Raw genomic sequence first — 25585 nt, 5'->3', positions numbered from 1 at the left:
CGACAGTGGCGTGCAAGAGATGCTTTCGGTGGCCCGAAGAATTGCGGGCCACTTTCGGCATTCAGCCACCGTGTGCCGAAGACTGGAGTACCACCAAACATTCCTGAACCTGCCCTGCCATCATCTGAAGCAAGAGGTGGTAACGAGGTAGAATTCAACCCTATATATGCTTCAGAGGATGGAGGAGCAGCAAAAGGCCATTCAAGCCTATTCTTCTGCCCACGATATAGGCAAAGGAGGGGAAATGCACATGACTCAAGCGCAGTGGAGAATTATTTCAACGTTGTGCAAGGTTCTGCAACCCTTTGAACTTGCCACACGTGAAGTCAGTTCAGACACTGCCAGCCTGAGTCAGGTCATTCCCCTCATCAGGCTTTTTCAGAAGAAGCTGGAGACATTGAAGGAGGAGCTAAAACAGAGCGATTCCGCTAGGCATGTGGGACTTGTGGATGGAGCCCTTAATTCGCTTAACCAGGATTCACGGGTGGTCAATCTGTTGAAATCAGAGCACTACATTTTGGCCACCGTGCTCGATCCTAGATTTAAAACCTACGTTGTATCTCTCTTTCCGGCAGACACAAGTCTGCAGAGGTTCAAAGACCTGCTGGTGAGAAAATTGTCAAGTCAAGCGGAACGTGACCCGTCAACAGCTCCTCCTTCACATTCTCCCGCAACTGGGGGTGCGAGGAAAAGGTTAAGAATTCTGAGCCCACCCGCTGGCGGTGATGCAGGGCAGTCTGGAGTGAGTGCTGACATCTGGTCCGGACTGAAGGACCTGTCAACGATTACTGACATGTCGTCTACTGTCACTGCATATGATTCTGTCACCATTGAAAGAATGGTGGAGGATTATATGAGTGACCGCATCCAAGTAGGCATGTCAGACAGTCCGTACGTATACTGGCAGGAAAAAGAGGCAATTTGGAGGCCCTTGCACAAACTGGCTTTATTCTACCTAAGTTGCCCTCCCTCCAGTGTGTACTCCGAAAGAGTGTTTAGTGCAGCCGCTCACCTTGTCAGCAATCGGCGTACGAGGTTACTTCCAGAAAATGTGGAGAAGATGATGTTCATCAAAATGAATTATAATCAATTCCTCCGTGAAGACATTCACCAGCAATTGCCTCCAGAAAGTACACAGGGAGCTGAGATGGTGGATTCCAGTGGGGATGAATTAATAATCTGTGAGGAGGGGGATGTACACAGTGAAAGGGGTGAGGAATCGGAGGATGATGATGAGGTGGACATCTTGCCTCTGTAGAGCCAGTTTGTGCAAGGAGAGATTGATTGCTTCTTTTTTGGTGGGGGCCCAAACCAACCAGTCATTTCAGTCACAGTCGTGTGGCAGACCCTGTCGCTAAAATGATGGGTTCGTTAAAGTGTGCATGTCCTGTTTATACAACATAAGGGTGGGTGGGAGGGCCCAAGGAAAATTCCATCTTGCACCTCTTTTTTCTTTCATTTTTCTTTGCATCATGTGCTGTTTGGGGACAATTTTTGGTGCCATCCTGCCTGACACTGCAGTGCCACTCCTAGATGGGCCAGGTGTTTGTGTCGGCCACTTGTGTCGCTTAGATTAGTCACACAGCTACCTCATTGCGCCTTTTTTATTCTTTGCATCATGTGCTGTTTGGGGACTATTTTTTTGAAGTACCAACCTGTCTGACACTGCAGTGCCACTCCTAGATGGGCCAGGTGTTTGTGTCGGCTACTTGAGTCGCTTAGCTTAGCCATCCAGTGACCTCAGTGCAAATTTTAGGACTAAAAATAATATTGTGAGGTGTTCAGAATAGACTGAAAATGAGTGTAAATTATGGTTATTGAGGTTAATAATACTATGGGATCAAAATGACCCCCAAATTCTATGATTTAAGCTGTTTTTGAGGGTTTTTTGTAAAAAAACACCCGAATCCAACAAAAAAATTTCAGGGAGGTTTTGCCAAAATGCGTCCGAATCCAAAACACGTCCGCGGAACCGAATCCAAAACCAAAACACAAAACCCGAAAAATTTCCGGTGCACATCACTAATATATATATATCCTCATTATACAGAGACTTGGCTGTCAGCACTGCACCACTGGAGGGTCTACCACGTGTTCTAAATTGGTTAGACATTATACCCATTTGAATTGCCTTCACTCCTGAGTCTCTGAGTGTCAGGTTCAAGCTGCTGACTGACGAGGTTCCTTATGCTTGCGAACCAGTTAGATTCTATACACATATGAATCTTCCCCATATTCGAATATCTGAATGTCAGACTCAAGCTGATGATATATGAGGTATGGTCCTCGCTGTATCAATCAAGTCCCATTGAAATATTGAAACGTTGTTATTACATCTTTGAATGACCTTTTATGTGCTGACAATATGTTCTGAAATGAAGAGATTTTACCCCTGATGAAGTCTTGGAACAAGACGAAACGCGTTGGGTTATTTATCTATCTATTATCTGATGTTACCTCCGAATCTACAATAAGGAGAAGGAGGAAATCGTAGTGATATATCTACGCTTTTTTCTCATCACTACAAACTGATTGTTCAAATTGTGCGACAAATGTAAATGTATCAACTCTGTATACTTATGAACATTTGTGTCGGGTTTATATGTTGTTTTAATAAATTTTTATGTTAGTATTTGTTATCTGATGTAATTTATCCGGAGAGTACTGTAAGGGTCCGTTTATAGGTAGGGCGTTGATATAACTCCCTTGGCGCCATCTCCTCTATTTCGTTTCAGATTTTCACACATTTAGTTCCTCCTAACAGGGAACTTAGAGGATACAGGCAGCCATATAATTAATTAATTTTAGTGTTTTATTTGAAATAGCGCAGTGGGAGAGTAATTCTTGTCATATATATATATATATATAATATATATATATACAAATGCAGGAATGGTTGTGCAATAAATGTCCTCAGTTCTCCTGTTTGTTTGGTCCGTGAATAAATTGATGCAAGTGCAGGCATTTCAATGAACAGCGTAACCACAGCTGTATAGTTCCAATGTGCACTAAAAAAGAGTGAAGGCGCACTCAATGAGCAAGTATAACAAGTAATTTAATACAATAATAAAGGCTCACATACATCTCAGTTTAAAATAAGAATTTACTTACTGATAATTCTATTTCTCGTAGTCCGTAGTGGATGCTGGGGACTCCGTCAGGACCATGGGGAATAGCGGCTCCGCTGGAGACAGGGCACAAAAGTAAAAGCTTTAGGATCAGGTGGTGTGCACTGGCTCCTCCCCCTATGACCCTCCTCCAAGCCTCAGTTAGGATACTGTGCCTGGACGAGCGTACACAATAAGGAAGGATTTTGAATCCCGGGTAAGACTCATACCAGCCACACCAATCACACTGTACAACCTGTGATCTGAACCCAGTTAACAGCATGATAACAGCGGAGCCTCTGAAAAGATGGCTCACAACAATAATAACCCGATTTTTGTAACAATAACTATGTACAAGTATTGCAGACAATTCGCACTTGGGATGGGCGCCCAGCATCCACTACGGACTACGAGAAATAGAATTATCGGTAAGTAAATTCTTATTTTCTCTGACGTCCTAAGTGGATGCTGGGGACTCCGTCAGGACCATGGGGATTATACCAAAGCTCCCAAACGGGCGGGAGAGTGCGGATGACTCTGCAGCACCGAATGAGAGAACTCCAGGTCCTCCTCAGCCAGGGTATCAAATTTGTAGAATTTTTCAAACGTGTTTGCCCCTGACCAAGTAGCAGCTCGGCAAAGTTGTAAAGCCGAGACCCCTCGGGCAGCCGCCCAAGATGAGCCCACCTTCCTTGTGGAATGGGCATTTACATATTTTGGCTGTGGCAGGCCTGCCACCGAATGTGCAAGCTGAATTGTACTACACATCCAACTAGCAATCGTCTGCTTAGAAGCAAGAGCACCCAGTTTGTTGGGTGCATACAGGATAACAGCAAGTCAGTTTTCCTGACTCCAGCCGTCCTGGAAACCTATATTTTCAGGGCCCTGACAACATCTAGCAACTTGGAGTCCTCCAAGTCCCTAGTAGCCGCAGGTACCACAATAAGCTGGTTCAGGTGAAACGCTGACACCACCTTAGGGAGAAACTGGGGACGAAACCGCAGCTCTGCCCTGTCCGAATGGAAAATCAGATATGGGCTTTTGTGAGACAAAGCCGCCAATTCTGACACTCGCCTGGCCGAGGCCAGGGCCAACAGCATGGTCACTTTCCATGTGAGATATTTCAAATCCACAAATTTTAGCGGTTTAAACCAATGTGATTTGAGGAATCCCAGAACTACGTTGAGATCCCACAGTGCCACTGGAGGCACAAAAGGGGGTTGTATATGCAGTACTCCCTTGACAAACTTCTGGACTTCAGGAACTGAAGCCAATTCTTTCTGGAAGAAAATCGACAGGGCCGAAATTTGAACCTTAATGGACCCCAATTTGAGGCCCATAGACACTCCTGTTTGTAGGAAATGCAGGAATCGACCGAGTTGAAATTCCTCCGTGGGGGCCTTCCTGGCCTCACACCATGCAACATATTTTCGCCAAATGCGGTGATAATGTTGTGCGGTCACCTCCTTCCTGGCTCTGACCAGGGTAGGGATGACCTCTTCCGGAATGCCTTTTTCCCTTAGGATCCGGCGTTCAACCGCCATGCCGTCAAACGCAGCCGCGGTAAGTCTTGGAACAGACATGATCCTTGCTGAAGCAAGTCCCTTCTTAGTATCTCTTGAAGTTCCGGGTACCAAGTCCTTCTTGGCCAATCCGGAGCCACGAGTATAGTTCTTACTCCTCTCCGTCTTATAATTCTCAGTACCTTGGGTATGAGAGGCAGAGGAGGGAACACATACACCGACTGGTACACCCACGGTGTTACCAGAGCGTCCCAGCTATTGCCTGAGGGTCTCTTGACCTGGCGCAATACCTGTCCAGTTTTTTGTTCAGACGGGACGCCATCATGTCCACCTTTGGTCTTTCCCAACGGTTCACAATCATGTGGAAGACTTCCAGATGAAGTCCCCACTCTCCCGGGTGGAGATCGTTCCTGCTGAGGAAGTCTGCTTCCCAGTTGTCCACTCCCGGAATGAACACCGCTGACAGTGTTATCACATGATTTTTTGCCCAGCGAAGAATCCTTGCTGCCATTGCCCTCCTGCTTCTTGTGCCGCCCTGTCTGTTTACGTGGGCGACTGCCGTGATGTTGTCCGACTGGATCAGCACCCGTTGACTTTGAAGCAGAGGTCTTCCTAGGCTCAGAGCATTGTAAATTGCCCTTAGCTCCAGTTTATTTATGTGGAGAGAAGTCTCCAGACTTGACCACACTCCTTGGAAATTTCTTCCCTGTGTGACTGCTCCCCAGCCTCTCAGGCTGGCATCCGTGGTCACCAGAACCCAGTCCTGAATGCCGAATGTGCTGCCCTCTAGTAGATGAGCACTCTGCAGCCACTACAGAAGAGACACCCTTGTCCTTGGAGACAGGATTATCCGCTGATGCATCTGAAGATGCGATCCGGACCATTCGTCCAGCAGATCCCACTGAAAAATTATTGCGTGAAATCTGCCGAATGGAATCGCTTCGTAAGAAGCCACCATTTTTCCCAGGACTCTTGTGCATTGATGCACTGACACTTGGCCTGGTTTAAGGAGGTTTCTGACTAGCTCGGATAACTCCGGGAGAAACACCTTTTTCTGGACTGTGTCCAGAATCATCCCTAGGAACAGCAGACGTGTCGTCGGAAACAGCTGCGATTTTGGAATATTTAGAATCCACCCGTGCTGTCGTAGAACTACTTGAGATAGTGCTACTCCGACCTCCAACTGTTCTCTGGACCTTGCCCTTATCAGGAGATCGTCCAAGTAAGGGATAATTAAGACGCCTTTTCTTTGAAGAAGAATCATCATTTCGGCCATTTCGGCCATTACCTTGGTAAAGACCCGGAGTGCCGTGGACAATCCAAACGGCAGCGTCTGAAACTGATAGTGACAGTTCTGTACCACGAACCTGAGGTACCCTTGGTGAGAAGGGCAAATTGGGACATGGAGGTAAGCATCCTTGATGTCCAGGGACACCATATAGTCCCCTTCTTCCTGGTTCGCTATCACTGCTCTGAGTGACTCCATCTTGATTTGAACCTTTGTATGTAAGTGTTCAAAGATTTCAGATTTAGAATAGGTCTCACCGAGCCGTCTGGCTTCAGTACCACAATATAGTGTGGAATAATACCCCTTTCCTTGTTGTAGGATGGGTTCTTTGATTATCACCTGCTGGGAATACAGCTTGTGAATTGTTTCCAATACTGCCTCCCTGTCGGAGGGAGACGTTGGTAAAGCAGACTTCAGGAACCTGCGAGGGGGAGACGTCTCGAATTTCCAATCTGTACCCCTGGGATACTACTTGTAGGATCCAGGGGTCCACTTGCGAGTGAGCCCACTGCGCGCTGAAACTCTTGAGACGACCCCCCACCGCACCTGAGTCCGCTTGTACGGCCCCAGCGTCATGCTGAGGACTTGGCAGAAGCGGTGGAGGGCTTCTGTTCCTGGGAAGGGGCTGCCTACTGCAGTCTTCTTCCCTTTCCTCTATCCCTGGGCAGATATGACTGGCCTTTTGCCCGCTTGCCCTTATGGGAACGAAAGGACTGAGGCTGAAAAGACGGTGTCTTTTTCTGCTGAGATGTGACCTTGGGGTAAAAAAAAAGTGGATTTTCCAGCTGTTGCCGTGGCCACCAGGTCCGATGGACCGACCCCAAATAACTCCTCCCCTTTATACGGCAATACTTCCATGTGCCGTTTGGAATCTGCATCACCTGACCACTGTCGTGTCCATAAACATCTTCTGGCAGATATGGACATCGCACTTACTCTTGATGCCAGAGTGCAAATATCCCTCTGTGCATCTCGCATATATAGAAATGCATCCTTTAAATGCTCTATAGTCAATAAAATACTGTCCCTGTCAAGGGTATCAATATTTTCAGTCAGGGAATCCGACCAAGCCACCCCAGCGCTGCACATCCAGGCTGAGGCGATCGCTGGTCGCAGTATAACACCAGTATGTGTGTATATACTTTTTAGGATATTTTCCAGCCTCCTATTAGCTGGCTCCTTGAGGGCGGCCGTATCTGGAGACGGTAACGCCACTTGTTTTGATAAGCGTGTGAGCGCCTTATCCACCCTAAGGGGTGTTTCCCAACGCGCCCTAACTTCTGGCGGGAAAGGGTATAACGCCAATAATTTTCTATCGGGGGAAACCCACGCATCATCACACACTTCATTTAATTTATCTGATTCAGGAAAAACTACAGGTAGTTTTTTCACACCCCACATAATACCCTTTTTTGTGGTACTTGTACCTCCTTCATTGCCCTTAACATGTAACGTGTGGCCCTAATGGAAAATACGTTTGTTTCTTCACCGTCGACACTGGAGTCAGTGTCCGTGTCTGTGTCTGTGTCGACCGACTGAGGTAAATGGGCGTTTTAAAGCCCCTGACGGTGTTTGAGACGCCTGGACAGGTACTAATTGGTTTGCCGGCCGTCTCATGTCGTCAACCGACCTTGCAGCGTGTTGACATTATCACGTAATTCCCTAAATAAGCCATCCATTCCGGTGTCGACTCCCTAGAGAGTGACATCACCATTACAGGCAATTGCTCCGCCTCCTCACCAACATCGTCCTCATACATGTCGACACACACGTACCGACACACAGCACACACACAGGGAATGCTCTGATAGAGGACAGGACCCCACTAGCCCTTTGGGGAGACAGAGGGAGAGTTTGCCAGCACACACCAAAACGCTATAATTATACAGGGACAACCTTATATAAGTGTTTTCCCTTATAGCATCTTAATATATAATAATATCGCCAAATAAGTGCCCCCCCTCTCTGTTTTAACCCTGTTTCTGTAGTGCAGTGCAGGGGAGAGCCTGGGAGCCTTCCTAGCAGCGGAGCTGTGTAGGAAAATGGCGCTGTGTGCTGAGGAGAATAGGCCCCGCCCCCTTTTCGGCGGGCTTCTTCTCCCGTTTTTCTGACAACCTGGCAGGGGTTAAATACATCCATATAGCCCCAGAGGCTATATGTGATGTATTTTTAGCCAGCATAGGTACTTTCATTGCTGCCCAGGGCGCCCCCCCCAGCGCCCTGCACCTTCAGTGACCGTTGGTGTGAAGTGTGCTGAGAGCAATGGCGCACAGCTGCAGTGCTGTGCGCTAACTCATGAAGACTGAGAAGTCTTCAGCCGCCGATTTCTGGACCTCTTCTCTCTTCAGCATCTGCAAGGGGGCCGGCGGCGCGGCTCCGGTGACCCATCCAGGCTGTACCTGTGATCGTCCCTCTGGAGCTAGTGTCCAGTAGCCTAAGAAGCCAATCCATCCTGCACGCAGGTGAGTTCACTTCTTCTCCCCTAAGTCCCTCGTTGCAGTGAGCCTGTTGCCAGCAGGACTCACTGAAAATAAAAAACCTAACAAAACTTTTACTCTAAGCAGCTCTTTAGGAGAGCCACCTAGATTGCACCCTTCTCGGCCGGGCACAAAAACCTAACAGAGGCTTGGAGGAGGGTCATAGGGGGAGGAGCCAGTGCACACCACCTGATCCTAAAGCTTTTACTTTTGTGCCCTGTCTCCTGCAGAGCCGCTATTCCCCATGGTCCTGACGGAGTCCCCAGCATCCACTTAGGACGTCAGAGAAAACAGCAGGCTCACGAACAGATCCCTAATGCCTCCAGATAGCAGCTGGTGAATCGTTCCTTGTAGTTCATTCAGCAAACAGTCTCTTTCGCGTTTGAGCTCACGCGTTGGGCGTGGCCGGGAAGGACAGCTCTAATCTGTTGGAGTGTGTTACAGAGTCCGTGAGCTCAAACGCTAAAGAGACTGTTTGCTGAATAAGCTACAAGGAACGATTCACCAGCTGCTATCTGGAGGCATTAGGGATCTGTTCGTGAGCCTGCTGTTTTAAACTGAGATGTATGTGAGCCTTTATTATTGTATTAAATTACTTGTTATACTAGAGATGAGCGGGTTCGGTTTCTCTGAATCCGAACCCGCCAGAACTTCATGTTTTTTTCCACGGGTCCGAGCGACTCGGATCTTCCCGCCTTGCTCGGTTAACCCGAGCGCGCCCGAACGTCATCATGACGCTGTCGGATTCTCGCGAGGCTCGGATTCTATCGCGAGACTCGGATTCTATATAAGGAGCCGCGCGTCGCCGCCATTTTCACACGTGCATTGAGATTGATAGGGAGAGGACGTGGCTGGCGTCCTCTCTGTTTAGAATTAGAATAGATTAGAGAGACACTTGATTTACTAATTTTGGGGAGCATTAGGAGTACTCAGTAGTGTACAGTGCAGAGTTTTGCTGATAGTGACCAGTGACCACCACTTTTATTTATAATCCGTTCTCTGCCTGAAAAAAGCGATACACAGCACACAGTGACTCAGTCACATACCATATCTGTGTGCACTGCTCAGGCTCAGGCCAGTGTGCTGCATCATCTATATATATTATATATCTGTCTGACTGCTCAGCTCACACAGCTTATAATTGTGGGGGAGACTGGGGAGCACTACTGCAGTGCCAGTTATAGGTTATAGCAGGAGCCAGGAGTACATAATATTATATTAAAATTAAACAGTGCACACTTTTGCTGCAGGAGTGCCACTGCCAGTGTGACTAGTGACCAGTGACCTGACCACCAGTATATAATATTAGTAGTATACTATCTCTTTATCAACCAGTCTATATTAGCAGCAGACACAGTACAGTGCGGTAGTTCACGGCTGTGGCTACCTCTGTGTCGGCACTCGGCAGCCCGTCCATAATTGTATATACCAGTGACCTAACCGTGGTTTTTTTTTCTTTCTTTATACATACATACTAGTTACGAGTATACTATCTCTTTATCAACCAGTCTATATATTAGCAGCAGACACAGTACAGTGCGGTAGTTCACGGCTGTGGCTACCTCTGTGTCGGCACTCGGCAGCCCGTCCATAATTGTATATACCACCTAACCGTGGTTTTTTTTTCTTTCTTTATACATACATACTAGTTACGAGTATACTATCTCTTTATCAACCAGTCTATATATTAGCAGCAGACACAGTACAGTGCGGTAGTTCACGGCTGTGGCTACCTCTGTGTCGGCACTCGGCAGCCCGTCCATAATTGTATATACCACCTAACCGTGGTTTTTTTTTCTTTCTTTATACATACATACTAGTTACGAGTATACTATCTCTTTATCAACCAGTCTATATATTAGCAGCAGACACAGTACAGTGCGGTAGTTCACGGCTGTGGCTACCTCTGTGTCGGCACTCGGCAGCCCGTCCATAATTGTATACTAGTATCCAATCCATCCATCTCCATTGTTTACCTGAGGTGCCTTTTAGTTGTGCCTATTAAAATATGGAGAACAAAAATGTTGAGGTTCCAAAATTAGGGAAAGATCAAGATCCACTTCCACCTCGTGCTGAAGCTGCTGCCACTAGTCATGGCCGAGACGATGAAATGCCAGCAACGTCGTCTGCCAAGGCCGATGCCCAATGGCATAGTACAGAGCATGTCAAAACCAAAACACCAAATATCAGTAAAAAAAGGACTCCAAAACCTAAAATAAAATTGTCGGAGGAGAAGCGTAAACTTGCCAATATGCCATTTACCACACGGAGTGGCAAGGAACGGCTGAGGCCCTGGCCTATGTTCATGGCTAGTGGTTCAGCTTCACATGAGGATGGAAGCACTCAGCCTCTCGCTAGAAAACTGAAAAGACTCAAGCTGGCAAAAGGCAAAGCACCGCAAAGAACTGTGCGTTCTTTGAAATCCCAAATCCACAAGGAGAGTCCAATTGTGTCGGTTGCGATGCCTGACCTTCCCAACACTGGACGTGAAGAGCATGCGCCTTCCACCATTTGCACGCCCCCTGCAAGTGCTGGAAGGAGCACCCGCAGTCCAGTTCCTGATAGTCAGATTGAAGATGTCAGTGTTGAAGTACACCAGGATGAGGAGGATATGGGTGTTGCTGGCGCTGGGGAGGAAATTGACCAGGAGGATTCTGATGGTGAGGTGGTTTGTTTAAGTCAGGCACCCGGGGAGACACCTGTTGTCCGTGGGAGGAATATGGCCGTTGACATGCCAGGTGAAAATACCAAAAAAATCAGCTCTTCGGTGTGGAGGTATTTCACCAGAAATGCGGACAACAGGTGTCAAGCCGTGTGTTCCCTTTGTCAAGCTGTAATAAGTAGGGGTAAGGACGTTAACCACCTCGGAACATCCTCCCTTATACGTCACCTGCAGCGCATTCATAATAAGTCAGTGACAAGTTCAAAAACTTTGGGTGACAGCGGAAGCAGTCCACTGACCAGTAAATCCCTTCCTCTTGTAACCAAGCTCACGCAAACCACCCCACCAACTCCCTCAGTGTCAATTTCCTCCTTCCCCAGGAATGCCAATAGTCCTGCAGGCCATGTCACTGGCAATTCTGACGAGTCCTCTCCTGCCTGGGATTCCTCCGATGCATCCTTGCGTGTAACGCCTACTGCTGCTGGCGCTGCTGTTGTTGCCGCTGGGAGTCGATGGTCATCCCAGAGGGGAAGTCGTAAGCCCACTTGTACTACTTCCAGTAAGCAATTGACTGTTCAACAGTCCTTTGCGAGGAAGATGAAATATCACAGCAGTCATCCTACTGCAAAGCGGATAACTGAGGCCTTGGCATCCTGGGTGGTGAGAAACGTGGTTCCGGTATCCATCATTACTGCAGAGCCAACTAGAGACTTGTTGGAGGTACTGTGTCCCCGGTACCAAATACCATCTAGGTTCCATTTCTCTAGGCAGGCGATACCGAAAATGTACACAGACCTCAGAAAAAGAGTCACCAGTGTCCTAAAAAATGCAGCTGTACCCAATGTCCACTTAACCACGGACATGTGGACAAGTGGAGCAGGGCAGGGTCAGGACTATATGACTGTGACAGCCCACTGGGTAGATGTATGGACTCCCGCCGCAAGAACAGCAGCGGCGGCACCAGTAGCAGCATCTCGCAAATGCCAACTCTTTCCTAGGCAGGCTACGCTTTGTATCACCGCTTTCCAGAATACGCACACAGCTGAAAACCTCTTACGGCAACTGAGGAAGATCATCGCGGAATGGCTTACCCCAATTGGACTCTCCTGTGGATTTGTGGCATCGGACAACGCCACCAATATTGTGTGTGCATTAAATCTGGGCCAATTCCAGCACGTCCCATGTTTTGCACATACCTTGAATTTGGTGGTGCAGAATTTTTTAAAAAACGACAGGGGCGTGCAAGAGATGCTGTCGGTGGCCAGAAGAATTGCGGGACACTTTCGGCGTACAGGCACCACGTACAGAAAACTGGAGCACCACCAAAAACTACTGAACCTGCCCTGCCATCATCTGAAGCAAGAAGTGGTAACGAGGTGGAATTCAACCCTCTATATGCTTCAGAGGTTGGAGGAGCAGCAAAAGGCCATTCAAGCCTATACAATTGAGCACGATATAGTAGGTGGAATGCACCTGTCTCAAGTGCAGTGGAGAATGATTTCAACGTTGTGCAAGGTTCTGATGCCCTTTGAACTTGCCACACGTGAAGTCAGTTCAGACACTGCCAGCCTGAGTCAGGTCATTCCCCTCATCAGGCTTTTGCAGAAGAAGCTGGAGGCATTGAAGGAGGAGCTAACACGGAGCGATTCCGCTAGGCATGTGGGACTTGTGGATGCAGCCCTTAATTCGCTTAACAAGGATTCACGGGTGGTCAATCTGTTGAAATCAGAGCACTACATTTTGGCCACCGTGCTCGATCCTAGATTTAAAGCCTACCTTGGATCTCTCTTTCCGGCAGACACAGGTCTGCTGGGGTTGAAAGACCTGCTGGTGACAAAATTGTCAAGTCAAGCGGAACGCGACCTGTCAACATCTCCTCCTTCACATTCTCCCGCAACTGGGGGTGCGAGGAAAAGGCTCAGAATTCCGAGCCCACCCGCTGGCGGTGATGCAGGGCAGTCTGGAGCGACTGCTGATGCTGACATCTGGTCCGGACTGAAGGACCTGACAACGATTACGGACATGTCGTCTACTGTCACTGCATATGATTCTCTCAACATTGATAGAATGGTGGAGGATTATATGAGTGACCGCATCCAAGTAGGCACGTCACACAGTCCGTACTTATACTGGCAGGAAAAAGAGGCAATTTGGAGGCCCTTGCACAAACTGGCTTTATTCTACCTAAGTTGCCCTCCCACAAGTGTGTACTCCGAAAGAGTGTTTAGTGCCGCCGCTCACCTTGTCAGCAATCGGCGTACGAGGTTACATCCAGAAAATGTGGAGAAGATGATGTTCATTAAAATGAATTATAATCAATTCCTCCGCGGAGACATTGACCAGCAGCAATTGCCTCCACAAAGTACACAGGGAGCTGAGATGGTGGATTCCAGTGGGGACGAATTGATAATCTGTGAGGAGGGGGATGTACACGGTGATATATCGGAGGGTGAAGATGAGGTGGACATCTTGCCTCTGTAGAGCCAGTTTGTGCAAGGAGAGATTAATTGCTTCTTTTTTGGGGGGGGTCCAAACCAACCCGTCATATCAGTCACAGTCGTGTGGCAGACCCTGTCACTGAAATGATGGGTTGGTTAAAGTGTGCATGTCCTGTTTTGTTTATACAACATAAGGGTGGGTGGGAGGGCCCAAGGACAATTCCATCTTGCACCTCTTTTTTCTTTTCTTTTTCTTTGCATCATGTGCTGATTGGGGAGGGTTTTTTTGGAAGGGACATCCTGCGTGACACTGCAGTGCCACTCCTAGATGGGCCCGGTGTTTGTGTCGGCCACTAGGGTCGCTAATCTTACTCACACAGTCAGCTACCTCATTGCGCCTCTTTTTTTCTTTGCGTCATGTGCTGTTTGGGGAGGGTTTTTTGGAAGGGACATCCTGCGTGACACTGCAGTGCCACTCCTAGATGGGCCCGGTGTTTGTGTCGGCCACTAGGGTCGCTAATCTTACTCACACAGCTACCTCATTGCGCCTCTTTTTTTCTTTGCGTCATGTGCTGTTTGGGGAGGGTTTTTTGGAAGGGACATCCTGCGTGACACTGCAGTGCCACTCCTAGATGGGCCCGGTGTTTGTGTCGGCCACTAGGGTCGCTAATCTTACTCACACAGCTACCTCATTGCGCCTCTTTTTTTCTTTGCGTCATGTGCTGTTTGGGGAGGGTTTTTTGGAAGGGACATCCTGCGTGACACTGCAGTGCCACTCCTAGATGGGCCCGGTGTTTGTGTCGGCCACTAGGGTCGCTAATCTTACTCACACAGCTACCTCATTGCGCCTCTTTTTTTCTTTGCGTCATGTGCTGTTTGGGGAGGGTTTTTTGGAAGGGACATCCTGCGTGACACTGCAGTGCCACTCCTAGATGGGCCCGGTGTTTGTGTCGGCCACTAGGGTCGCTTATCTTACTCACACAGCGACCTCGGTGCAAATTTTAGGACTAAAAATAATATTGTGAGGTGTGAGGTATTCAGAATAGACTGAAAATGAGTGTAAATTATGGTTTTTGAGGTTAATAATACTTTGGGATCAAAATGACCCCCAAATTCTATGATTTAAGCTGTTTTTCAGTGTTTTTTGAAAAAAACACCCGAATCCAAAACACACCCGAATCCGACAAAAAAAATTCGGTGAAGTTTTGCCAAAACGCGTTCGAACCCAAAACACGGCCGCGGAACCGAACACAAAACCAAAACACAAAACCCGAAAAATTTCAGGCGCTCATCTCTATGTTATACTTGCTCATTGAGTGTGCCTTCACTCTTTTTTAGTATATATATTTCTATAAAATCTATGTGAAAGTTTGTGATAGAGTAGGACTTGCGGTGAAATGGGGTCCCGTGGAGTGGGCCGCAAGCTTAAATGATTTGTACAATTCATAAACCAAAACCCCATTATTTATTTAGATGTATATTAAAGCATTAAGGTGAATGAAGCTGCTTAGGAGAGTGCTGGGTTCTTTGTTTGGTATATATATATATATATATATATATATATATATATGAGAATGATTAAAATTTCCATCTCTATAGAATACAGCATCTGACACAGCAATATAGTCTATTAAGTTCTCTTTGTCCCACCAATGTACTATATACTGTACTTCTTTGCAGCTGTAGCAGTTTACTTATAACATTTACTTTAATAACTCAGTTTCCTGAAGCTAACATATGCTTTACTTACAAATAGTCCATACATTACAGTGTGAGTATATATATATATTATATATATATACACTATATATATATATATATATATATATATATATACATATATATACACATATATATATATATATATGTATATATATTACTGGTATAGTATAGAAACACTCACACTCACTGAGTTATTGACTGCTGTAATGGTAAAGGGATAATACTTTTTCCAAGCTCTTATTGAATAAAGTCTAGTCTCTTTTTCTGTTTCAATATTAGAGAGAGCCAGTGCTTAAAGTGGTCCTAGAGAGGTGATGGAACTCACCACCCCCGTTCCCCAGCGCCCATGCAATAAAAGTATTGTGCGCACCAAAAAAGAGCATGGTCTCAAACCGGAAGGGGCGTGGTCACACAATAGTAATAATGCCCACAGTAGTAGCACCCCGTAATACACAATGCCAACAGCAGTAGTGCCCCTTTTACAATGACCACAGTAGCAGTTCTCCTTATGCAATGTCCACTGTACTGGTAGTGCCCCTTTTATAGAGCCCATAGTAGTGGTGCCCCTTATGCAATGCCCCCAGGAGTGATGCCCCTTTTGAAGTGCCCCCTTTACAATGCCCTCATTAGTAGTGCCCCCATTAGTAATGCCCTTAATGGTAATGCCCCTGTGTAGTATTGCCGCCATTAGTAATGCCCCCAGTCGTTTAGCCCCCAGTAGTAATACCCCCTTGTAGTTAAGCCCCACTGTAGTAATGCCCCTGTAGTTTGCCCCCAGTAGTAATGCCCCAGTAGTAATGCCCCCCTGTAGTTTAGCCCCATGTGGCTTGCCCCAAGTTGTAATGCCCCCAGTAGCAATTCCCTCTGTAGTTTGCCCCCTTGTAGTTTAGCCCCCTGTAGTAATGCCCCTTGCAGTTTAGCCCCCCTGTAGTAATGCCCCCCTGTAGTTTAGTCCCCAAATAGTAATGCCTCCAGTAGTTTAGCCCCTGTAGTTATGAACCCAGTAGTGTGCCCCAAGTAGTAATGCCCCAGTAGTAATGCGCCCCTGTAATTTGCCCCCAGTAGTTTACCCCTTGTAGTTTGCCCCCTGTAGCTTGCCCCCAGCAAACATGCCTTAAAAAAAAACAAAAAGCACCATACTTACCAAGCCCCGCTCCCGCGTCCGACCGCTGTGGTCCTCCCGGCATCCGGCTCCCAGCACTATGAGAGAGACGTCATGACGTTTCTCTCATAGTGCACACTAGAGCTGGGAGCCAGAAGCAGGAGCTCAGTACTGAGCTCCTGCGGCCTGGCTTCCACTGTGCAGGGAGAGCCGGGTGCCACTGATAACAGTGAGCGCCCGGCATCTCCCTGCGGCGCTGGCACACATCGGGTTAGGTGATCCAGAGGAGGCGGAACTGCATTCCGTCTTCAAGTGGAACTGACGGAACGCAGTTCAGCCCCATTCCGGCTCACTTTAACCCCTGGAGAGAGCCTGCTCATAGTCCCATTAGAATAGCCCTCTCCCTCAGTCTCTCTGCTGTGTACAGCTATACTGTATATCCAAAGCCAGATAACTTGGCTTCAATATCCTCCAATTGGATTATTTATGCTAATTCCTGAGCTGGGATTGGGTGAGGTGGTGAGTGATGCATAGTTTTGATCTCACCCTTCCTATAACACACTGCATCCACAGCCTCCTTTACCAATTCAGCTTCTGCTGACTGGCCACTACCCCGACTCTCTAATTGGCTGTAACTGACAGCTATAGCTCAGCCTGCTCTTTCAGCCTCAACCCGGACTACCAATGTATTCACCTGCCTTACTTTTAAATATCAGGTCTCAGACCTCTGCTCCGCTTGCTGGCGCCACCACTGCAGCTCTCTACCGCTGTTTACTGCTCATTGCGGGCAGATAGTCTTCTGCAAATCAGGTGGAGGCTTCATCCCTAACACCCCGTGGCCTCTGGTGATTGGTAAGCGGACCCTGCAACTGGTGCTCACACCACTCCCCCCAGCCACCGCTGTGTTTACAGCCAGTTCTTTTGCTAGCAGCGGCTTGTGGGGTGGATGCACACTATGACATACATGAGGAGGAAAGGGCGCTTCTAGCCAGTGGGGAGTCAGTCTGCAGTTCCCCCTAACTGCAGACTGACTCCCCACCGGCTAGAGGCGCCTTTTATACACCCCCTTATACCGGCGCATGACTCCTCTCTGCACACGGCTCTCCCCTGTTACCGGTGCGCGGGTCCTCTCTGCACACGGCTCTCCCCTGTTATCGGAGTGCGGGTCCCTCTATGCACACAGCTCTCTCTGTTACCGGTGCACGGGGCACATAATAATAATTTCTATCCCTATATGATGACAAAGTTAGTGGAAGGTGTGATGTCCTTAAGAAAGACAATAGGGATTTAGGCAAGAAACTTAAGGCAAGGACTTCTAAGGTAATATTCTCCGAATTATTACCCATGCCACACGCTAGTCCAGGGAGGCAGAGGGAGATTAGGGAGGTAAATGTGTGGCTTAGGGATTGGTGCAGGAAAGAGGGGTTTGTGTTCCTGGAACACTGGGTGGACTTCTCAGTCAGGCGCCATCTTTTTTGTCACGATGGACTGCACCTGAATAAGGAGGGGCCAGCGGTGCTGGGGGGAAGGATGGTTAGAAGGTTGGAGGAGATTTTAAACTAGGTGTCTGGGGGGAGGGTTTAGCTATAAGTTATGGGTCAAACAGTGAGAACAGTAAAGATGGGGGTAGTGATCAATTTGGGGGTGGAGAAGGGGGGATCGTAAGATCAGCCGGCAAGAGCAAAGGTATTTGCATGGGTATTGGCACAGGATCTACGGACACAGGTATTGCCCACGATATTTCCAATTTATTACTTAATGATGATTATGGCTCAACAATATGTTTTATAGAAAATTATGTTAGGTCAAATAGAGATAGTAATGGGGAAGGTTGTATTAATTATGATGGGGGTGGAATGGGAGGGAGGAGAATAACAGTCGGTTAGGGTATTTCTAGAAAGACACTCGTACACAAGATACCATTAAAACAAATGGGCAGGGCAAATACTAAGTTGAAAAGTATGCTTGCGAATGCAAGAAGCCTATCAGGTAAAATGGGGAAATTGGAATGTCTTGCAACAAAGTCTCAGTATGATATTATAGGTATTACGGAAACATGGTTGGACAACTCTCACAACTAGGCTGCGTATTTGGAGGGATATTCTCTTTTCAGGAGGGATAGGGCTACCAAAAGGAGAGGAGGGGTATGTCTCTTTGTTAAACCATCTCTTAAACCAATCTTAGTAGATGTCATTTGCAAGGGGACTGGAGATAACGTGTAGTCGCTATGGGTTGAGATCACTAGTGGGGGCACTGAAGCAAAGAAACTAGTCATTGGCACGTGCTACAAGCAACCGGATATTAGTGTACATGACGAGGAACAACTCTTACACCAAATTGAGAAACAACGTGTACCAGCGCTGGCTGAATGGGGTTAAAATAATATATTATCAAAAAATAAAAATAATAATACGGATGGTTTTGTTCTATGTAAAAAAGTTACAATTTAATAATATATCACATATAACAATTCTAAAAAAGAAGGAATTCCTCTTAACTCAGAGTAGTAATAAAAGCTTGGGTATAGCTTCTCTGGACAAGATTTAAGAACTCTCACGTGCTCCAATGTTAGATTTGTCCATTCCTAAAGGCTAGGACAGCCTCCCTCTGTGCATTCACTGTACTTGGTAAATATTTACCAGATCCCCTTGTAGATGAGCATCAGCCTTGGAACAAGTCCCTTGTATAGCTGTAGGGGTATAACCAGTTTGATGAAACATCCAGTGATGGGAGAGAAGTCCAAATTGTGCCAGTGGAGGACACGGCTTTTGCGGGCCGGTTGGGAGAACGGAGTCCAGATGGAACAGGTAAGCTCAGGTCCAGATAATAAAGGCTCAACGCGTTTCACTGGTATGATCCAGCTGCGGGAATGGGGGACATCTTAGTGTTAGAGGATTTTAACTATCCTGATATAAATTGGAGTAACAATTCATGTGTAAAAATTAGGAGCAGCAGGTTCTTAAATACATTAAAGGCTCAATACTTGTCTCAATTAGTCGAGGACCCAACTAGAGGTAATAATACTGTATTCTGGACCTAGTTATTACCAATAATGTGGACTTTATATCATACATTACAGTTGGGGAGGATCACTATATGATCACATTCAACATCAGTTTCAAGAAACATACCTATAAGGGATCAACCAAATTATTTAACTTTAATAAAGCTAACTTCAATATGCTAAGACGGGCACTAAGCGACATTGACTGGGAAGTTTTGTTTCAAGGTAAAGACAAACCAGAAATGTGGGTAGCTTTAAAAGGGTTGCTTGATAGCAATATTCACACATTCCCATGAGCAATAAACGCAGGAGTACTAAACACAAACCAATGAGGCTTAATAAGAAGGTCAAAGTAGCAATGGCTAAAAAGAGGAGTGCTTTCAAAACATTTAAATCCAATGGTGGGGAGGAGTCATTCCAGTATTATAAGGAATGCAACAAAAGATGCAAAAAGTAATAAGAGCAGCTAAAATTGTAAACGAAGTCAAATCTCTATAGAGATTAAAACCAACACTAAAAATTTTTATAAGTACATAAACAGTAAAAGGTTTCAGCAGGAGAGCATACGCCCATTAAAAGATGAACTGGGAGCTTTGATAAATGATGACAAAATAAAAGCGGAAATACTGAACAATTTTTTTTCCTCAGTATTCACCAGGGAGGATCAGACGGTGAGATTAGTGCATAATGATAATGAAGATAATGACTCTTGGCTTTATACTCTTTTAAGTGAGGAAGTAGTCCTGGAGAGATTAAGCAAAATAAAGATTAATAAATCACCAGGCCCAAATTGTATTCATCCGAGGGTTATTATGGAGCTTAGGTCACAGCTAGCAAAACCCCTATACTTGATTTTCTATAATTCTATTAGATCAGGCATGAAGATAGGCGCATAGCTGAGGTAGTGCCCTTATTTAAAAAGGGAACTAAAATAATCCGGGTAACTGTAGACCTGTTAGTTTAACTTCTATAGTGGGTAAAATATTGGAAGGATTTTTGAGGGATAACATAGAAAATTAACTGCATACTACTAAAATTATTAGCAAAAGTCAGCATGGGTTTGTAAGGGGCAGATCATGTCAAACTAACTTAATTAGCTTCTACAAGGAAGTTAGCGAGAAGCTTGACCAGGGAAAAGCAGTGGATGTGGTCTATTTAGATTTTGAAAAAGCCTTCGATATAGTGTCTCACGGGAGACTGATCCTCAAATTAAGGGAACTTTGCCTAAGATATATTATTTGTACATGGACAAGTAATTGGCTGGATAACAAAGTACAATGTGTAGTGGTCAATGGGATGTTCTCTAGCTGGGCACCAGTAGTCAGTGGAATACTGCATGGGTCCGTACTTGGCCCGCTACTGTTCAATATATTTATCAATGATCTAGGATTAGGCCTAGAAAGCACATTGTCAATTTTTGCAGATGCTACTAAACTGTGTAAGGTAATTAATTCAGAAAGTGATGTGGATTCTCTACAAAATGACTTATTTAAACTTGAAACCGGGGCGTCTAAATGGAGAATGAAGTTCAATATAGAGAAATGCAAAGTTATGCATTTTGGGATAAAAAACACATATGCATCCTACACTCTACAAGGGGAAAATATAGTGGCAACTGTGGTGGAAAAAGATTTGGGGGTGCTCATAGATAAAAGGCTTAGTAACAGTACACAATGTCAAATTGCAGCAAAGAAGGCAACTAAAGTGCTTGCGTGCATAAAACGGGGCATTGAGTCGAGGGACAACGATGTAATCCTGCCGCTGTACAAATCATTGGTACGCCCGCACCTGGAATATTGTGTACAGTTCTGGGCACCATATTATAAAAAAGATATAGGGGAGCTAGAAAGAGTTCAAAGGCGAGCTACTAAATTGATTAAAGGGTTAGAGACACTGGAGTACGAGGAAAGGCATACTAGGTTAAATATGTATACACTAGAAAAGCGGCGTCTAAGAGGAGACCTTATTAATATCTTCAAATATGTAAAAGGTCACTATAAGGAGTTAGCAGGGGATTTGTTCATTAAAAGAATTCTGAATAGGACACGTGGGCACTGGCTGAGGCTAGAGGAGAGAAAATTCCATACACAACGTAGGAAAGGGTTCTTCACGGTAAGGGCAATAAAGATTTGGAACTCCCTGCCGGGACAGCTAATAATGGCGGACTCTGTAAATACATTTAAAAACAAATTGGACAAATTTCTAACTGGAAAAAGTATCCAGGGCTATAACATCTAACATATGGACAGTATATATCTGGGACTGGCAAGAACCATAGTTGTCAATAGATACGAAACAATTACCTCAGCAGGTGCATTATAATATGCACAGCTTAACACAGAATACAGGTTGAACCCGATGGGCATTTTGACTCTTTTCAACCTCACTAACTATGTAACTATGTATCTGTGTAACTATAAATTGCTGCACCTTACTACTCCCTGCCAAGTGTACACTTCTTCAACTATATACCTACATAATAAAAATATACACACACTATTTACATTACAATTCATATAACACTTTCTACATGTACAGTATTTCATACATATATACAAAGTAAAATAACCAATAGCCATGCTTACATTTTTAAAGCAATTTGATACATGTTGCTGTCCTTGAAACTCTGCTGCCTGTTGTAAGTGTTGTCATGATAGGTACACACTCTTGTAGACATTTTAACTTCTGCATGTGTAAAGCCATGCTAGTGGTCACGAGATAACAGGGAGAGCCATCTCCTAATCTTTCTGCAGACCACACTGTATATTTATGTAATCATTGTTTTATGATTTTATAGTAAAAAGAATACCGAAAACTGAGACAGTGACAGTGCTGGAAGGAGACTCCCTGAGATTAACCTGCTCGGTAGACAGTAACCCCGCAGCTAATGTGACCTGGAAGAAGGGAGGAGACGATGTTCCCAGCAGTGCGACTGGACAAGGGCTGGAGCTCAGTCTGACGGACATACAGTCTAGCGCTGCTGATACATATTACTGCGTAGCAGAGAGTGAACATGGAGAAATAAACCAAAGTGTCACCTTAATTGTACAATGTAAGTTTTGTTACAGTATAATAAAGTAGAAATAAAACATTATTATGGGCTATGTTTAGTAAAAAAAAAAATATATAGAAAATGGTTAGAAATATACCACTAGTTTTCATGGTATATCTTGAACTAACTTGCGCTAAAGGTATGTCCTGGCTAAGTCCCACCTTTGCTTCTGTAGGTGGGGGATGGTAGATGCTAGATCCAAGTGGCCTAAGGGACCTTTTACATCAGGGGGAGGAGCCACGACAGAAGGGGGAGGAGCCAGGCAAGCGGGATAGTTCCTCTACTATAAACGCCACCAACTCTTACCTTTAGTAACCCGGTGGTACTTTTCGGGTACCCTGTTCGGCCATAGCTCCTCCCCCTGGTGACGTGTCTCCTCCCCTAGTGACATCAGAAGGTCCTTTCTCCCACTCTGATTTAGAACCAACCGGTGGGGGATCCCGTGTGAGCCGATGCCACTGGCTGTGAGAGGAGAGGCTTAAGGTGGGTACACACTATTAGATATATCTGCAGATCAATTGATCTGCAGATATATCTATGTACGGATCGGGCAGTGTGCTGAGCATACACACAGCCCGATCCGTCGGGGGACTGACGTCATGAACTGGGCGGGCGGGCGCTCGCGCCCGCCCAGTTCACCTGTCAATCACCGCCGGCCGCCGCAGCATGTGTACGGGCGGTCGGCCGACCGCCCCGTACACACACAGCGACGCGCCAATATATCGTTAGATATATTGGCTGTCGGCTGTGCTGCGCGGCCGACGCGATACGTCTGTGAACGACGGAGTTCACAGACGTATCGCCCGTACACACTGGCCGACGGTCCCGCGATGTATCGGCCGTTCAAGAGAACGGCCGATACATCGACCAGTGTGTACGGGCCTTTAGGCACTGTGACCCCCAGCAGTACCAATCACATGCTGCCATCCTGCTGAGTAATCTCCTTGATCGGGGTCCCAACACTCCATGAGCCACTAGAAACACAGAATATTTGGGCAGCGAAGGGGGAGGGAGGGGGGGGGGGTGGCTTTCTGCAGACTTCCCACTGCCATATGCCTCCAGTGCCCACACCCAGCACCCGGAGCCTGGGACACAGCTGAAGCCAAGGGCACTGATCAGACATTCCCATAACACTTTCCTTCTCCTGCATCCCTCTGCACGAGTCCCCTGCATGGCATTGTGAAGGTGCCAACAGCCCTCCCCCATTGACTGCCAGTGTCGGACTGGGGCATGTAGGGCCCACCGGGGGAATAGAGTTTTAGGGGCCCATGTTTAGGGGTGTGGCCAGTGTCTAAAGGGGGTGTGCCCAGCCACCACATTGGTTTGCCTAACCTTTTTGCAAGTGTCCCCTAGATAGATATATACAGTAAATACTTTTGTGCATGCATAATAATGTATTAGATCAGTAATAGCACAGTCTGGAACCTGATCCCTAGAGGAGGAGGTGGGGCCCCCAGGCAGTAGGACCCACCGGTGGTTTCCCCTGTACCCCTGTGGGCCAGTCCAACCCTGGATCCTGCACCCGTGGCAAACAGTTCACCATGCACCATTGTTCTTTCTGCATGAGGGTGCAGAAGGTACTGCATGGCAGCACTGTCTCGCTGCTTGATAAACCCTCAGACTGCACTGCCATATGCTACCTGTGCCCACACCCAGAGTCAGGCATACAGCCGACAGCCTGGGCACCCCCGCACTCGCCTGGCACACAGCGCTGGTGCTATGCAGAACTAATTGAGGATGCTGAAGGTGCTGCATGGCACTGTTACACACAAGGCCATATTAGGGTGATTGTGACTCTGCACTGCACATAGGGGGTCATTCCAAGTTGATCGCTCACTGACGATTTTCGCAGCGCAGCAATCAGGTTAAAAATTGGCAAAACTGCGCATGCGTATGCGCCACAATGTGCACCAGCAATGTACGGGTACAAAGAGCATTGTTGCTGTGCAATGGTTCTAGCAAAGAATCCATTCGCACAGCCGATCGCAAGGAGATTGACAGGAAGAGGGCGTTTATGGGTGTTAACTGACCGTTTTCTGGGAGTGTTTGGGGAAATGCAGGCATGTCCAGGCATTTGCAGGGCGGGTCTCTGACGTCAATTCCGGGACCTCCGTCACTGCAATCATCGCACAGAATAAGTAACTGCAGGTCTGGTCTTGTTTTGCACAAAATGTTTTTGTTCCGCTCAGCTGCACACATGTTCACATACTCGCAAAGCGAAAATACACTCCCCCATGGGCGGCGACAATGCGTTTGCACGGCTGCTAAAAGTAGCTAGCAAGCGATCAACTCGGAATGAGGGCCATAGTGCATTTGCCCTGTGGGCGGAACCAGCCACATCCAGCCGTGATTGTGTTTGTGACCTGTATGCACAGCCACCAGCTGCAGTGTATAACAGTATAGATGTGCCGGGCTCCTTCTCTGCCAAGCATACCACTACTATTACACACTGCAGTGGGAAGTGCTACAAATGCCTGCCCATTCTAGTCTGCCCCCTCCCCCGGCTCCAGCAGTGTCTCTTAGAACTGGGAAAGATGTCATGATGTCTCTGTCAGTCCATTCCCACAGTGCCCTGCATCAAAGAGCCATTAGGACGGTCATGGCAGTGGGGCGGGCTGCAGGCAGTGCACAATGACAGTTATAGCAGGACTCAGATTCAGGAGATCTTGAAGAGCTGGCAAGGTGGGCACTGACAGGAGGAAGGGGAATGATGCTAGCAGCACTGCAGCTCTCTGGGTGGGGTGGGGAGGGGGAGGAGGAATGATGATGAAAGAGGAGGAGGAATGTTGATGATGAGAAGCAATGTAAAGGAGGAATGATGATGATGTGAAGGAGGAAAGAGGAGAAGGAGCTTTATTGTGGCATAATGTGTATAAGGGGTACTACTGTGTGGCATAATGTGTATAGCGAGTACTAATGTGTTGCATATCATGTATAAGGGGTTTACTGTTGTGCAATTTGTATAAGGGACTCTGTTATCTGGTGTAACATGTATAAAGGGATCGGCTGACTGGCCTAACGGGTATAAGGGGCTTTACTGTATAGCATAACATGTACAAGGGTACTACTGTGTGGTGTAAAATGTATAAGTAACACTACTGTGTGGTATAATGTGAATAACGGACAATACTGTGCATTGTAATGTGAATTGATACTATTCTGTGGCCACGCACATCCACCGTCAAACCATGCCCCACCAGTTCTCTTTCA

The 25585-nt window shown here is 46.7% G+C and overlaps 1 protein-coding gene across 1 annotated transcript in view; it reads left to right on the top strand.

The window, feature by feature from the left end:
• Positions 1-25585, top strand: part of LOC134965156 (sialic acid-binding Ig-like lectin 13) — a 265550-nt gene that overhangs the window by 190220 nt on the left and 49745 nt on the right. Inside the window, exon 7 of the mRNA XM_063941678.1 lies at positions 22121-22375. Coding sequence (XP_063797748.1) covers positions 22121-22375 — 255 coding nt within the window. The remainder of the gene's footprint in view (positions 1-22120; positions 22376-25585) is intronic.

This window comes from Pseudophryne corroboree, chromosome 10 (assembly GCF_028390025.1).
Source record: "Pseudophryne corroboree isolate aPseCor3 chromosome 10, aPseCor3.hap2, whole genome shotgun sequence".
Lineage (NCBI taxonomy): Eukaryota > Metazoa > Chordata > Amphibia > Anura > Myobatrachidae > Pseudophryne > Pseudophryne corroboree.
This window is presented reverse-complemented; position numbering and strand designations above follow the sequence as displayed.